General features: G+C 28.5%; 1 protein-coding gene across 4 annotated transcripts in view; it reads right to left on the bottom strand.

The window, feature by feature from the left end:
- Positions 1 to 1070: 1070 nt before the first annotated feature.
- Positions 1071 to 17455, bottom strand: part of LOC107453638 (E3 ubiquitin-protein ligase arih1) — a 35472-nt gene continuing 19087 nt past the window's right edge. For 2 of the 4 annotated variants that reach the window (XM_087164459.1, XM_087164458.1), the window contains 7 exons: positions 16990 to 17096; positions 16502 to 16616; positions 16017 to 16144; positions 13114 to 13255; positions 12858 to 13034; positions 9136 to 9248; positions 1071 to 5245 (listed from right to left, as the gene is read on the bottom strand). In XM_087164459.1, coding sequence (XP_087020585.1) covers positions 5071 to 5245; positions 9136 to 9248; positions 12858 to 13034; positions 13114 to 13255; positions 16017 to 16144; positions 16502 to 16616; positions 16990 to 17096 — 957 coding nt within the window. In that variant the 3' untranslated portion in view covers positions 1071 to 5070. Of the gene's footprint in view, positions 5246 to 9135; positions 9249 to 12857; positions 13035 to 13113; positions 13256 to 16016; positions 16145 to 16501; positions 16617 to 16989; positions 17097 to 17455 lie in introns of those variants that run through there. The other 2 variants (XM_087164460.1, XR_015433829.1) reach the window with 2 other exon arrangements.

Raw genomic sequence — 17455 nt, forward strand, 5'->3', positions numbered from 1 at the left:
CAAGCTGGTGGTCAATAAAGATTTCTTTCTTATGAGGCAACAACATGGTGCATTGTTACTATTTTTATGTAAATGAAAACAATAATATGAACTTAACATAAAAATGCAAAAGAGAAATGGTGGCAAAATTTCCTCTCAAGGTTGCTCCAAGGTCCAACAAGGTTGCTCTTTATACTTAAAACAAAAAACGCCGATAGTATTTGTTTTTGGTAGGGAAGTAAGGTATATGTCACTACAAGAACTATTTATTACATTTAAGCATAACCACTTTTTGCATATTTATAGGACATGATTGTCTTGATATTCGATTACCATTCTTACCAAATGTTGCCTATCCTCTGTGTGACAAAACAAACGAGCCTATGAACAAATATGACCTGTGTTATATCAAAAACTTTTTGGTGCTTTTGTTGCCGCTGTTTCATTGTTAAAATTTTCTTGCTCAAGGCACCAACCATTGGAAATAAAAATATTTATGTAAAATTTTTTAATTTTGCTAGCAATTAAAAAGCCAATGATCGATTGTCAGGCATTGTATATTAGTAGTCAAAATCATTACAAATCAAATTTATTGAATCACGATTAAAAAGTTTAAGTGCAAAATTTACTATTGCTTTAAGTATTAAAGAAAATATCTTTAAAGCAGAGAAAATTGTGTTCCTGTGTATGTGAGTAAAAATAAGTTGGGCATATAAATTAACTTTGGATATTTAAATTTTAAAATTGTGCAATAAACTAAGTGCTGTTATCTATACACGTTTTATGTACAATTTTTAAAATATTTTACAAAAAATAAACTTTTTTTATAGAATTTTTTAAACCAAATGAATGCAGTTAGGTTGTGGTAGTTGAAAGAAGAAATTTCTTGCAACGATAGAATAATTAAAAAAAAGTTTGGATAGCAGCTCTTGAATCAACTTTGATCATCTACTTCTAATACAAAAAGATCAGACAAATAAAGTAGCATCGACAAATTTTACTGTCGGTTGAAGTGCATATGTTTTTGCTGATAAATGACATTTTTAGAAGTGATATGTATAAAGTCTCACAATTAAATAATCAGACATACATTTAAATAAAAAATTAAAAGTTTATTCGCTACGTACTTTTCATAAACAAAAATTTTATTTATCGAGACAATGTTGAGGAACTTATAAAAAATATATCCTTTTCTTTTTCAAAGACATGAGTGCCAAATATGAGTGACTGAAGTTATTTTTTGACCAATAATCAATGTATAGCGCTGTTTACTAGAATTTACAGAAATTTAAAACTCTATGATTTCAAAATTTATCTTCTCATCAGTAATCAAAATATTAAGTATTGTAATATATAAGTTATATATTACAATACTTAATTATTTTTTCTGAAAAGAATATTTTTTCCCATTCTTTTGTAGTTTACTTTTTACAGCAAACAAAACAAAAAATAACAGCTAACCATACCAATTCCTGAAAAATACAGTATACTTACTTTTCCTTAAAACTATTCATATCTCCATAAATTTCCCTTTTTAAAAAATAATATTAATGTAATTTTCATCAGCAATTCAAAATATCAACAAAAAAAAAAGAAAAGAAAAAGAAAGAAAAGAAAAGGAAAGCTATGCTAGCTCCGGAAGATTCAGCAATACAAAGTTTATTTGCACGAGCAAAGATTTTGTAGTTCAGTCAATCCTATTGTTTTAATGCAGTGTGACACCATTATTTTGTCATTTCGCTAAGATCATGAAAAATAAAAATGTTTTTACTAAAAAGTTATTTTTATTTTAAATCAAAAAAATTTGTTATGTGTTTTTTTTAAAAAAAAATGTGGATTTAAAAAAAAAAAATTTAAAAAACAAATTAAAGGTATTAAGTAAGGTTTAGAATTCAGTTCACTGATTTTTTTTAAAGACAGATTTCAGTCCTGAAAAGTGGCACCCATGCTCAAAGATGGTAATTTTTTTCATACACATAAAACGAGATAATTTTCACGATTAATCACTACAACAAATGATAATAATTTACTAAAATACAAGACAGACTTTACAATTTATACACAAACACATGCTGTATCCGTTTTAATGATCCCACAGACAAATGTGATTAGAGGTAGTTTTCATGTAAGAAACAAATACACAGGTAAAAAAACATTGCATGTGATAGTCATAGATAACTTTTATAAAAAACTTATCATTTATCTTTTCACAAAAGTAGGAAAATACTTTGCAATTAATACATGAGACAGTTTCCACAACTTGAAACTTATATACAAAGATAAAATTTTTCAGAGGCATATTAACGAACACATTGTATTCAATAACAATGTCATAGGGAAATAATGTTATTGAAGAATTTTATCTTTTCTTTTATGAGAAAATTTTATCACAAACACTTGTTTTCTGTTTAATACACTAATATGAAATTTGTTCATGGTAATGTTAATTCTACTGAAATCTTTTTTTCCAAAATCGGGGGACAACCTTTTTCTACAGATAGTAATTGAAGATAATTTTCAAATTTAAATATAGCTACACCAAAAAACTGTTGGACATGGACAGTTTTGGGTACCCTCTATAAAAAATGTTTTCTTTTTTTAATCACAGAAATAAAAGAACAATATTTGGCAGATAAAATATGAGAAAATTTTCACAATTAGATAATATAAAATTTTAATAAATATAAATTTTTCTGTGGCTACGTTCATATAAAAAAGTTTTTTCGAACTATTACTGGAGATAAATAGTAAAATATACAAAAAATTGTAAATACAGTGAAACCTCCTGTTATGGACACTCCTGCAAAGCGGACGCCTCTCAATACGGACATATTTTTAATTCCCCGGGAATCTTCTATGAATAAACCATTACGTACATTCTCCGCAAAGCGGACACTCCCGTAACCGGACGCGGACAGTCATTTTGGTCCTGAAACGTTGTTTTTTATCTCTACAAACCGGACACTACTTTTTCTAAATAAATTGGAAGCTAAAAAAATTCAACTTTTCACCTTTTTTAAAGCATGTAAATAAAACTTTTTGCCTCATCCATAACTAAAAATATTGTTAAGCTATTTCACCACCGATAAATCAATCTTTCTCCTGTCACCTTGCCTTATCTTTGTAAAGAAAGGAGAGAAAATGGTACTGCACTCCAGAAATAATTCTGACATCCGCATCTTTTGATCTTTTCATCTGGACCACACAGGTTATGAGACCCCTCAAGTTGAAATGACTTTTCTCAATGCTTCTTCCCCATTGAAAATTTCTTTAATTTTCTTATCAATTTGAAGACTGTATTTAACACAACTGGGGTAAAAAAAAAAAGAGAACAGAAGTATAATCTTTGATGTGTTTATATAAATGAAACATTTATTCAGACATTTGATAGCTGATCAATTGTGAATAATCATCTCCATAGGTCCTCATGACTTACAGGTATGCGTTACTTTTTTTTCTGTGAATCATGGGAGGTTTATTTTCCAAGAAGGTATTAACCATGTTCCTTATCAAATGATAAGTAGGTGTAAGGGGATGTGAACCTAATAATTGAAACAGACTGAGGACAGTACGCTCCTATTTGGTATCATATGCCTAACTTGAGTATCTATGCTAATAGGAAAATTATATTTATTTATCTGTCGCTACATCCAGAATTATGTATTTATATCAAACTTCCTTATATATTCTTTTTTATCTTTCTTATTGTTTAAATAAATATTATTGTAGATATTTACAGTATAGTTGTAGATATTATTTAATTATTTCTACATCTTTGAGAATATTCTAAAAACAATTTACGGTGTTAAATTTCGTTATTAGGGTACCCTTCCCGTAAGCGGACAACTCTCATAAACGGACAAATTTTTTGGTCCCATAAATGTCCGCTTAACGGAGGTTTCACTGTATAATATATTAAGTATAATATATATGGATAATAATATATAATAAATGTAATATATATATGATAAAAATATTTAATATAATATAAATGGACAATTTTCACATTCTACACAGATAGAAGACATCTCTATTCGGATATAAGAAAATCATCTCAGGCACTGTATTGATAATAATTAAACTGAAATTATTTTTCCACATTGATGGAATTTTTTTTGTAATACACGAGATAATTTACAAAGTTATAAACATGTAAAAATAATATTATCTGTAACAATGTTGAATGACCTTCATGTATTGTATAACTTCAGGTATATTTTTTTCTTTTTCACAGAAGTAATAAAATAGTTTACAGATGATGCATGGAACAGTTTTCTCTATCACATTTTAAATATTTACACACAAATACAAAAAAAAAAAAAAAAAATTATATGGCAGTGTTAGTGATCTCACAAAAAATATTAATCCTTTTTTAAGAGAGGAAAAAATCCCCCCCCCCCTTAAATAATAGCTCTTATACAGAAAAGTAAATGACAGTGTTGATGATAACGTAATTTTTTTATGCATTGGTGAAAGACATTTTCACAAATAACATGAGGTAGTTTTCACATAAAAACACACATGCACTTAGAAGTACAGTACAGAACCCGTTATCCGTAAATCAGAAAACTGGAAAACCAAAAAACCGGATCGAAATTCGATACATTTTCCCGCCATTTAAAAAATTTTTTTTTTCCTCATAAGATTTTAGGATTTTTCTTTCTTTTTTGAAAGATATTTACCTTACCATCATTTTGGAAATAATCATTAGTGTATTACTTCATCGTTTATTCTTCTTCTTAAGATTATTTCCAAATTTTTTTTTTAGTTGGGTTTAACAATAAAAAAAGCGACTTTTTGTAGCGATTCAGAAAACTGGAAAAATCAGTTATACGGAATAGAGAGGGTCCCGATCGTTCCGGATAATCGATTTCCTACTGTATTTACTGTTACAGGCAATGTTGAATAATAAATTTAATCACACTACAAACAGTTTTACCTTTTTTTATCATAGGAGTAGATTTTTAGCTAAACATAATTTATTTGGACAGTTTTTACAGTTACATGCACGAACAAATAATTTTCAGCAGGCAGTGTTCAAGGTTGGGCTATAAAAAATATTTAATTTCTGATTAAGTTTGGCAATTTCTGTTACAGGTAATCCCAAAGCCAAATTAAATAATTTCCCAAATTAAATGTATTTAAAAATTTTCTCAGAGTTGAAGGCTCAGGATGTTCTGAGGGTGGAGCAGTACATTCCCACCATCCTTCTTGATATCCTTCACGAACATGATCCAACAACACTTTACGTCGCCTTTCACAGTATCTAGTAACAAGAGACACATAATAAACACAACACATACTAAAACAATTCAAAACATACTAAATTCACATAAAAATATGTTAATGTGTTCATAACAAGTAATTAAATATTTTTCTGCATCCAGGGAAGTGAAGAATATATACAATGCAAAACAACAATTGTATACAAGTTATTTTTTACAAGATATTCACCATTACTATACAACATTCAGTTGATGTCTTATTCGCAGGAAAATAAATATTATAACCCTTTTGTAAAATGAAATAGTTTAGCTTACTAAGCAATTAATTGAAATAAAAATCATGAACTGACTGAACTTTAAGTTAACCTAATATTTACATTCAAATTTTATAGAACCAAAGCAAAAAAAAAAAAGTGTTAGCAAAAGAATAGACTCACTAAAAAAATTTAGGAGCAATGGTTAAGAATTAAAATTTATTCATGTTTGATGTTATTTAATTTTAATAGTTAAAAAAAATTATTTTTTACTGTAGTAGGTAATGTTAAAAAGACATTAAATGATAATATGTACAATTTCTTATGCATTTATATTTGATATCAAGTAATAGTTAAACAAATAAATTTTTATTTTTAATTGAAAAATATAAATTACTCAATTGCAAAAAATATTTTTTATAGTACACTCATTATCAAGGTTAGTGCAGATTTTTTCACAAGTTTAAGTTAGAAATTTATAGTTGAATAAATTCATTTTAATTTTGAAACACAAATTAAAAATTATTTAATTGTAGTTAGTATTAATAATAGTACATACATTATAAATGTTATGTTAGTATGAATTTCTTCTCATAAGTTTCTGTTAAACAATAATAGAGGAATAAATTCATTTTAATTTTAAAATACACCATATAAGTTTTGTCAAGTGCAATTATTAAAGGTAGAAAGTTTATTAATAGAAAAGTCATAAAAAATAATATGTACTATTTTTTTCAGATTTATGTTATTTGATATAAATATAAAGTATACTTTTACATTACTTAGTAGTTAAACAAATAATTTTAAATTTAAAACATTAACGATAACTCTTTTTGAATTTTATTTTAAATTTGATATATCAAAACACATTTTAGGTTATAAACTGTTCAATGACAATCTTTCATATTTTATGTAAAATTTAAAGTTAAGTATGAAGATTTATGAAGAAAAAAAAATAAAAGTAATAGTTATCTTAGGCAATTTTTATGTAAGGAAATTAAGTCCTAAACAATATTTCCTGCAATATTTTCTCGCAGTTAAATAAAATGTAGTCAGTTTTTTTAAAAATAGAATATTTTTTAAGTAGTTTTAAAATTTAGCAATTTCAGTATCATAAAAAAAATATTTTTCCCTAAATTGAAAAAAAAAAGTTTTAAAAAAGAAAGTGAAATGAAATTTTATTCAAATTTTTTTTTTTATCTTAATTTTTTACTACAGTGGAACCCGCTTAAAAAGTTCCCTTTTAAGAAGTTTTCTCGCGTAAGAAGTTATTTTTAAAAAAAACCAATTACCATAATGTTAAATTTACTTTTATAAGAAGTTTTTTTCCCGTTTAAGAAGTTTCCACTCCTAATTTCAATTTTTTAAAATTTTATTTAAAATGTCTTATTTAGTTTTAACTTGCCCTTACAAACACATGTATGGGTACTGACCACTGACCTTCATCACTCCTTTGTTACAAAAAAAGGTGACTTATCAGGAACAGGTGTGAGCAAAGGAATGTGAACCTTTAGATGAACTATGAAACTGATAAGAATGTAGGGAATAGCTTTGTCATTGTGTCCACCTTAAATGAATAGCCTGGTGACTCAGGAACTTCACTGCTGTCCACACCCATTCAATAACTGAAGAGAAAGATACATCTAAACATTTAGCAGCATTTCGTTGAAAATTTTCTTAGTGTAGGCGCTTATGTTATCTTAAAAATCATCGTAAAAAGTTTGATTTTTGTGGAAAATGTCCTGTAAAGGCATTAAGCGTAAAGCTCTATCTATTGATGACAAAGTAAAAATTTTAAAAGCTGTTGACAGCTATCCTCAATTAACACGAGTTCAAATAGCAAAAAATTTAGATCTTCCTGTTACTACGTTAAATGGCATTATTGCTAAGAAAGACATCATCTTAAACTCTTCTTGTTCCGGTGCATCCCTGAAAGTAAAAAAAGTGAAGAAAGGAAAATACGAAAATATTGAAGAGAAACTGATGATATGGTTTAAACAAGCAAGATCCGCCAACATACCTGTCAACGGAACTCTTCTTAGAGGAAAAGCATTAGAGATTGCGGAGAAATTGAATGTTGATTTTACGCCTTCCAATGGATGGATTGATCGGATGAAAAAAAGAGCTGGTCTAGTTTATAAAACAATTAAAGGAGATTGTAACAGCGTTGATTTACAAGAAGCTGAAGAATGGAAAGCTAAATTACCTGAAATTATTTCAGGGTATCAACCAAAGAACATTTTTAACATGGATGAATGTGGACTGTTTTTCAATCTTTTACCAGATAAAACTTTTGCCTTTAAAGGTGAACCCTGTCATGGCGGAAAAAACAGTAAAGAACGTTTGACAATTTTAGTTGGGGCCAGTATGAATGGTATAGAAAAATTACCGATTTTAGTTATCGGTAAATCGGAAATGTTAAGTCACTGCCTTGTGATTATGACAGTAATCAAAAATCCTGGATGACAATTAAAATTTTTGAAACGTATTTGAAAAAATTAGACAGTAAGATGCGAAAAGAAAAACGAAACATCATAATCTTCGTAGACAACTGCGCTGCTCATTCCAAGGAGAATAAGTACACTAACATCAAGTTGCAGTTCTTACCACCAAATTCTACTTCTGTTCTACAACCAATGGATCAGGGAGTTATTAAGGTATTTAAGCAGCATTATAAAATGCTACTTGTGAAACGGATGCTGGAAGGACTTGAAAATACTGGAGAGCTAAAAAAAGTCAATATGTTAGAAGCGATTGAGTTAATTGTATCAGCATGGGAATTAATAACACCATCTGCCTTTGCTAACTGTTTTCGGAAAGCTGGATTCTCTGACGGAGATACAACTGAAGAATATCTCTTAGAAGCTGAATATGAAATATCAGATGAAGACGAAGAAACAAACGTAAATTTTGTTAATGATTGGAAGTCATTCAAAAATAAACTTAATTTCACAGCATCGTTTGAAGAATATGTATCCGTTGACGACGAAATTTTACCTTGTGATATGCTGACATTAGAGGATATTTGTGATGTTACAAATGATACAGAAGAATTCAGTGAAACTGAAGAAGATATTGCTAAACCACCTAGCTTTTCTGATGCCAGGAAAGGGCTGGATACTTTTATGAAATTTATTTACACTGTTGAAAATGTACCCCCGGAAATGTTTAAATTTTTACAGCAGTTGGACAATTTTCACTTAAAGGTAGGTGAGAAAAGACAAAAACAAACCACTTTACACGATTTTTTCTCACAGAAATCTAGTCAATTATTGTAACAACGTATATTACATTGTATGAAACAAAAAATAAAGTAGGTTACTTTGTTTTTATTTATTAGCAATTTTTTTTCTAAATGAATATTAAAATTCAATATTTATTTGATTAGGCTGAGAATTTAATATAAGTTACACAATTTCAAATTTTTTAGTTTTTTATTAATGTGTTTTTAAGTTTCACCGTTTAGTAAGTTTTCCCGTTTAATAAGTCGTTTCTTTCCACTCCCTTGAAAAACTTCTTAAACGGGTTCTACTGTATTTATGTTTTAAGTTAAATAAAGTTTTGCTTTAAGTTTTGACACTCAAACAATGGCTTTTTTTAATTTTTCATGTCAAAAAACTTTTGAAGGATACACTGAAAAATTTTGTGTTATGTTAAAAAAAGTTTAAAAAATTTACTTGTATTTGTCTCGAACTTTTTGCACAATGTCTAAGACATTTTCTTTCGTTACATCTCTTTCCAAGTATTTTGACAACAACTCTGTTGCTCTCTCCAAATCTCTTTGGTTGTGCTGACAGGAAAAAAAAAATTTAGAATTCTTTTATAATTTAAGAGAAAGTTACTTGTATACAAGCATTTTGGAAGCATTAAAATAAAAAATAAACACATCAGATTTGAAAAAACTAAGAATAAAAATTTTATTATTATTAAACCTTTTACATCTGTTTTTTTTTCCAATAAGGATTTATTGATAACAATTCAAATTCAAAAAGATTTTCAGCAAATTCAGTTAGATGGTTTTTGGTATGGAATGTGTCTAATAAATCAGTATAATAAAATTTCAATACCAAAAAAAGAAAAAAAAAAATTTAAAGCAAGTTTTACCTATATTTTTTTCTATAGGCAAGGTTAGGTACAGGATGATTTGTGCCTCTTCCTCAAACAGCAAAAAGTCTTACTTTCACATTTCATAGAATTTTTGTGTACCTGTCATTCAAAAGCGTAGTTTTTATATAAATATAGCCAAATTCTCAGCAATTTCCTTTTAAAAAAATTAATAAAAAAATTTTTTTTTTGAAAGGAATTTTGACTGGGTCCTCAGCAGATTTGGACCCTGGTGTCTTTCTTCCCTCGAGTAAGTTTGTTTTTAACTTTATAACTTATCTGAGAAAAAAAGACTTGACAACTATTTCCCTTCTGTTAATGCTATGAAAATTAAAATAAAATTTCAAAAAACTGATGAAACAAAATTTATTTTTGAGTATTTTTTGCAATATGTAGCTTACCATATGAAAATGTCAAATATATAAAAACCTCAATTTTGAATTTTTTGTCGCTTACGTCGATTTTTCAATTACACAGCAGCAGACACCTATGCAAAAATTGTTTTAAGTAAACACTTAAACATAATAAGCTAGCCTACACAATTTTTTTTACATTATTACAAAGTTCTTTCCAATTAATTTACAGTTAGAAGGTGAGAGGCTGCACATTGATCATTGGAAAGTAACAGATTGTGTGACACAACTTGCTGTGAAACAAAAAAAATCTACTAATAATCTACTAATCCAATGAAATAAAATGAATGAATCCAGATAAATGCATGAATTTAGTGAAATAAAAATCCAGTATCAGGTTTTATGAAGTAAATCTGTAGCACAACTTCATAAATCAAAAGCTGCCTACAACTCAAGACAATTGTAAAAATAAGGCTTGCCCAAATATATGTATAACGAAATCTGAATTAGTAAATTTAAGGGTCGATAAGGCTAAAAGGCCTTGCCCAAATATATGTATAACGAAATCTGAATCAGTAAATTTAAGGTTGATAAAAATTAGACATAAGTGTACATTGTGCAAACTTCATTTTTAACAAACAAACATTTTCAGGGTTCTCACTCAATTTCAGGAAAAAAATTTCTTGACTTTTCCAAGTAAGTCAGGAAAATTTCAATAAAAATCAAAAACAAGTTTTATCTATACCATGTAATCTTACATCAGATAACTTTGATTCTTCACTTGCAATGTCAAATATTAGATTTTGTGAGCAAAGAAATATCATTGAATGAATGGAAGTTTCATTAAAATGTGAAATTTTTACAACAAATAATTGTTATAGATGACAGAATTATTTAACTCGGATCTCAATAACTGATTACTGTGACTGACAATTCTGAGATTGGTTATTTTCCAGGTTTTTTATTTATTTATTATTATTTTTTTTTTGACTATTTCCTACTTGTTAGAGACAAAATAAAATTTTCTTATAATTTCAGGTTTTTCCTGACCCATGGAAGTCCTATTTTTTGAAATAAACAGATAAGTTAAAAAATAATTGAAATAAACATACATTTATCACCAAGAGAATATATCCTGCGCAAGTGATTAAAAAGAGAAATACACAATAAAATAAATTAATAAAAGTAAACATGAAAAAAATTCAATTGTTTTTTAAAGGCAATTAAGAATCACCAAATATGAAATTAACTCTTAAAGTACAAAAATTTTTAAATTATATCTTGATATTTCAAATTTATATGTTGTGCTCTTTTAGAATTGATTTAATTAAAAATTTTATTATTCCAGATAATTTATTTTTAAAGCAATATTTTGTTAGTTTTTACTTTCTCTGTTTTATCTCAGTTTTTATTTATTTGGTATTAGCTTTTTAATCTCTATGTTAGCAACCTAACATGTGAACAAAAGTTATTTGATGCACACAAAAATTATGGTTAAAAAAATGTAATTAAACAGAAACAAATCAAGCAGTTAAAATTAAATTCTAACTAACTCAATAAATAGAATCAGTTTAACTAAACCACACCAGTTAAATTATTTTCCTGTTTATTTTTGATACAAATAGTCTTATACAAAGATATATACAGCAAAATTTGAATTCACGATCATAAGATAGATATTACTTACACACAAAGATGTATGTTGCTTAAATTTAGGCTAAAACAAATGAAATAAAATACTTAAAAGGGAAGATGGATAGAATCTAAGTTGGATGGAATAGAATTTAATACAGATTAAATTAATTTGTTGCAGATTAATTAATTGTTCACTGTGTTCAGTTATTTCAAGTTGCACAGTTTTAGGAAGAAAAAAAAAGAGATTACGCTGCATATGCAGATCAGATTATTACGTCAAATATATTGCTGAGTGCCCTATAATAATTCTATTTTATTCTGAAAGGATCACTCAGGAATTCTTTCAGATATCTTTTGCAGACAAATTTCTGCATTACTGCAGAGTTTTTTTGCAAACAAATTACTGTGCTATCCCTACAGAAATGGATCTTTCCGGAAGGTAGGTACTTTATTTGCTTCACACTAGAGCTGAACAATGGGCTATTGGAGACGGTCTGGGAAACATCCCAAAGGATGATCCAAAGACATGTCATCACAGTTTTGATCTTCGCCAGAGGGGATGACTCGCCCACTTTGGTAGCTCGTCAACCTACATGCGAAGTCAAGCACTTTACAAACAGCTTAACGAGGATCGATACCGCGCATCCTTGGTCCCAAAGCAGTTAATAATGTTCTACTGGGAAACTTCTACTTCTCTTCCTGTAACCTTAACTTGTGTTTTAGTGGCTATGTTATCTATGTGCTATGCTACAGCAGACCCTGTCTCACCAGAACTCAATTTTCAAAAAAAGTCTGAGATGAAAAATAATCTGCAAATGATATAAAAAAATCATTTTTATGTTCAAGCAGACCGTGTGATGATAACAGCCAACATGACATATGAATAACTATAATAATAATTAATCAAATAAATCTTTTTATAGTTGTTTTCCAATGTGACATTGAAGCCTGAATGTTTTTATTTGTGCTACTTTTACTCTCTATATGCAATATGTGACATGTTTATGTTATGTTTTCATCCTCCTGATACCTTTTACCACCCTTTTAAATTTGCTGGTCAGATTTTTGCTTAAAATATTATTGCTTCAATTCATTAAGGTCATTAATGCTCACAACATTTTGAAATTTTTACATGATTTGTCCCAACATTAAGTATTTTGGCACATTGGTTCAGAATGAACAATTAAGAAAAAAAAAGCTGAATTTCAGAATACCTTAAAAATAGTACAAATGTACTATGTAACAATATAACAATTTTAAAAACAACAAGGAGAGGGGTTAAAAGTATAATAAAAAAGAAAACTTACTTCAAATATAGCAAATTGATTACTTTTATTGGAGAAATGTGCAAAGACATAAGTGAACATGAGCGTTTGACGACACATGCACAATACATCTACAGCTGTTTTAAGAAACTTTACCTCTATCCAAGACAACTGCTGTCGCATCATTTCCTCCATTTTAACTTTAGCCCAGGCATAAAGCTGAAAAGACAGAAATAGCATGAAATAAAAAGGCAATATTAAAGAAGACATTAAAAATAAAAAAGAAATATATAATTACCAAGTGTTCAAATTTTAAGCTTTGCTCATGGTTAAGATAACGTTTATAGTAGAACTGACATCTTTGAAGAGCAACATTAGACTTTTTTTTAGCGGTATTACCTATTTTGTTCTTTTGCTTATCATAGCGATTACATGAGTGCCTAAACAGTTAAAAATAAATTTTAAAATATATATAAATAAATGCAATTGGAAAGAGAAAATTATATAAAAAAAAAGGAAAGTAACTACAGTCAGTGCTAAAATAGCTAAAAGCCTAAATTTAAAACAAATATAAAAAAAAATAATATATACAGTCGGACTATACTTAACGAAGTTGTTAAATCAATGATAATAAGTTCGTTATATGGAAAATTCGTTAAATAGAAAATCATCTTTCGAAATACATTAACGACACAAAACAGGTTTCAAATTCACAAACACTAGACATAATTAAAATAGCAAAGGATACATCTTTATATTGTAAAGTAGTATCTACTATTTATTTCATAAATCTTAATCACAAAAGAAATCTGCATGGAAAGCAAGAATAAAGCAAAACATTATCTAGTGTTACACAATCATGCTATAAAAATTTCAACTAAAAAAAGCTAAGTTTATGCATAAAATTATAACTGCATTTATTATAAAGTAATTTTAAATAATACATTACCACATGCTTTCTAAAGTTTAATTGCTATTAATAAAATCCGTTAATTTTCGTTTATGTTAGAGTTTTTCGTTTGAAATGCCAAAAAAAAGTTAAAGTGATTTGACTGCTTTCTCTAAAAGTTAAGTGGCTTTGAAATTCAATTTAAGGTTATTTCCCCCATAAAATGCATTAACAAGTTTAAAATGTTCTGAAATATTTTGGGAAATATGGAAAGCGGATCTCAAAGAAAAGTTTGTTGAATAGAAAATTCACCTCGATATTTGGAAGTTATTTTACGAAGAAATTTCCAAAATGTTCTTGGCTCCTTGAAAACATTTGCAAAATGGAAGTTCGTTATATAGAAGTCTGACTGTATATAATTCTTAAATGGTTTTGAACAACTAAAAAAACAACAATTTCTTAGCTAAAAATCTTAGGTTCAGAAATTAAAGCAAAAAATTCAAAAATAATTACTAAAAACAAAATATTTTTTTTTTAAAATTCTATTTGAAACTCACATAGTTAATATGTAGCAAAGCTCATTTAAATTGGCACTCAAGCTAGAAGGAAAGCAAAAATGTAATTTAAAAAAACAATTTTTTTTCTTCAAAAATATTTTTATCATGAAAACACAGTGAATTCTTGACAAAATCAAGACACCATGCTAAACTAACAAAATTTAGAAGAGTTTTTAACTATAAATTAATAAATAAGTTGTTTTATTCAATATTTCTTTTAAAGGTAACAATGTAAAAATATGAAAGATCAATATCAAAAACATCAGTAAAAAATAAGAATTGTAATTAAATTTATTGCACGGACATTAAATTGCTTATAGCAAACCCTAGCAATATAAATTTAAAAAAAATATGTAGGATTGCTCCAACAAATTTTGAAATGCACTCTATAACAAAAAAAATCAACGCACCAAGAAGGAGTTGTCCGATTGAAACGAAAATTGGTGGATAGGAAGACAATGTACAGAATAGTAAATGATTAAAATTTCAGAACAATTTAATAATTTATTGCAGAGTTACAGTAACAAGTTCAATAAGGTGTTGACCCGCCTCTAGCCTGGATACAAGCTGCCACACGGCGTGGCATAGACCGATAAAGCTCTCGGATGGTCTCTTGCGGTATTTCCTGCCAGATGCAATCGCCTTCCCATCATATCCTTGACATGCTCGATAGGTGAGAGATCTGGTAGGCCAAGGAAGAGTTTGACAAGCTTGCAGACAGTTCATAGTAACACGTGCCGTATGTGGTCTGGCATTGCCCTGCTGAAAAACCAGCCCAAGGCTCTGCAAAAGGAACGGTAGCAAAACAGGTCTTAGGATGTCGTCGACGTACCGCTGCGTAGTAAGTGTACCTCTAATGACGACCAAAGGGGTCCGACTGTCAAAGGAAATGGCACCCCAGACCATAATGCCTTGTTGAGGGCCGGTGTGGCGTGCAATAGTGAAGGCAGGATCCCCCCTCTGCCCTGTGCGTCTCCAAACTCATCTTCGATGATCGTCAGGACACAGTTGGAAGCAGGATTCGTCGCTAAAGACTATACGTCCCCAGTCGGCATCATTCCAGCCATATCTGTTCAAAACATTCATGCATACAAAATTGCAAAGCAATCGGATGATTGCTTCTTGATGCATCGATTTTTTTGTTATAGAGTATAGTTTAAAAAAAATATTTTTTTTGAAAAAAAGAAGAAAAAAATTTAATAATTCAAAGACAAATAAAAGCTGAACGGAAAAATAATAACACTTGACAAAAATAAACTAGTTGAGGATACTTTTGAACAACCAAAAAAAATAAAATTGCCCAACTGCAAAGTGTTCTTTCCCTTCTTTTTTGATGAAATTCTATACTAGATAAAGACATTTATACCCAAATTGAGTCGTCAAATACATAGTGCATTGCCCCAACAGCCCATTGTGGGCTAAGAGATTTTAGAGAATAAGGTACTGCAGTTTCGTGATCAGTGGCAAGATAATGGTTAGCCAGGTAGCAAAATTTACAGAGTGAATCTGCAACATTATCTTCCTAAATCCAATGAGACTATATGTTGTTAATGAGACTATATGTTGTGTAACCTGATCAGGACAGACAAAAGGAGAAACATGGGTGACAAAGAGCTCTAATGAAGATAATAAAATTTTCTTTGAAAAAAAAAAGAGAATTAGTATTTAATGCAATGTTACATTTGAACATGCAATGTATAAGATATTAGAAAATAAGTCATTTATTTATTCTGCTAAAAAAGGAGCTTAGCTTACCAAGACAATTCAACTTTCCAATATTTAAGGCAAAGCCAACAGAAACGATGTTGGCAGTTCTTATTGTTGCAAATAACATAGTTGCAGCCGCCATTTTTTTGAATAGATGCATTACATTTTGGACATTCCTGCAAAAATCAAACTCGTATAAAAATTGTATATTTCAGAAGCCTGTTTCTTAACAGGTCGCTTTTTTTTAAAAAAATAAAAAAAAGTAAAGCATTCAAAACTTTTAGATAAAATTTTATACAAATGAAAAAAAGAAGAAAATTATTTTAAATACTAAAAAGGTAATAACCTTAAATACACTACACATCAATATTTAATGCAAAAATGATTTTTGTTGCTGTAATAATATTCAGTTATATCATATTGGTGAATATTAAAATTTAAAAGCTTTAAACAAAACATTACTATTTTTTGACCTTCTAGTAAGTTTTCAAAATTTGAAAAAACGAATTTTGAATTGCACAAAATTAGTTAACCTTTGTATTCCTATTAATCCAAGTGAGTGATGCTACATCTTTGTCACGCTCTGTCTTCCATCTTTGCAATAAATTACAACTAACGGGATCATGCCAACGTTCTCCACAAGCAAAACTAGAAATGAATTAACAATAAATAAGACATAACCATACAAAATGGGTTAAACATTAAAGATACTTATAACCAAGTCAAGGTGATTTTATTGGCTGTTCGGATTGAATCACTATCCCCAGATCGCCAACCAGCGGTGTAAACAGCGCCTTATTGTCAAAGTTTTAATGTACTGAAGTTCAGTAATAATTTAAAATCTATCTGGCACTGATTAAATCACACAAACCACCGTAAGTATGAGTTTTAATTATTTACATTTTACATAACTGCGTGAATAAAATTGTAATAGCAATAAGTAAACATTATTAAAGCTTTAATTATTATTTACAAAGAGAGAAAATGTATATATTAGAAAGTCAATAAAATAAACTGTTACCAAAAAGTGTGCAGACATTCACAAGTCACAGGCTGAACATCCACATGTTGCACGGCAATAGCAAAGTTACAACCTGGCTGTGGGCACCATCTTAACAGTTTATTACACTAAAAATTTAAAACAAATTGAATTCATTGTGCTAATAAACAAATTGTAATGTTAATAAATAAATTCCTGCTGATTTATTCTTTTATAAAACAATATCCAGCAGCTCCCTCTCCTATCATCCACGTTTTACGTTATTGATTCCATTATATTTATTCTACTTTGATGTTTTTATTTCCATGAACTTGATTAGGAGAAAATTAAAGAATAATTTAAATCATTGAATATTTAACGGAAGCTTTAAAGGTGATAAGTTCTAAAACAAACAGCAAGGAGGAAGATTTTAGTATTTTTAAAATAGTTTAGTTCAAAATATTCAGAGAAAGAAACATGTAGAATCAATAAATAAAAACATTTACAT

The sequence above is a fragment of the Parasteatoda tepidariorum genome, chromosome 5 (assembly GCF_982258835.1).
Source record: "Parasteatoda tepidariorum strain Cologne lab strain chromosome 5, Ptep-v5.0, whole genome shotgun sequence".
NCBI classification, from domain to species: Eukaryota; Metazoa; Arthropoda; class Arachnida; order Araneae; family Theridiidae; genus Parasteatoda; species Parasteatoda tepidariorum.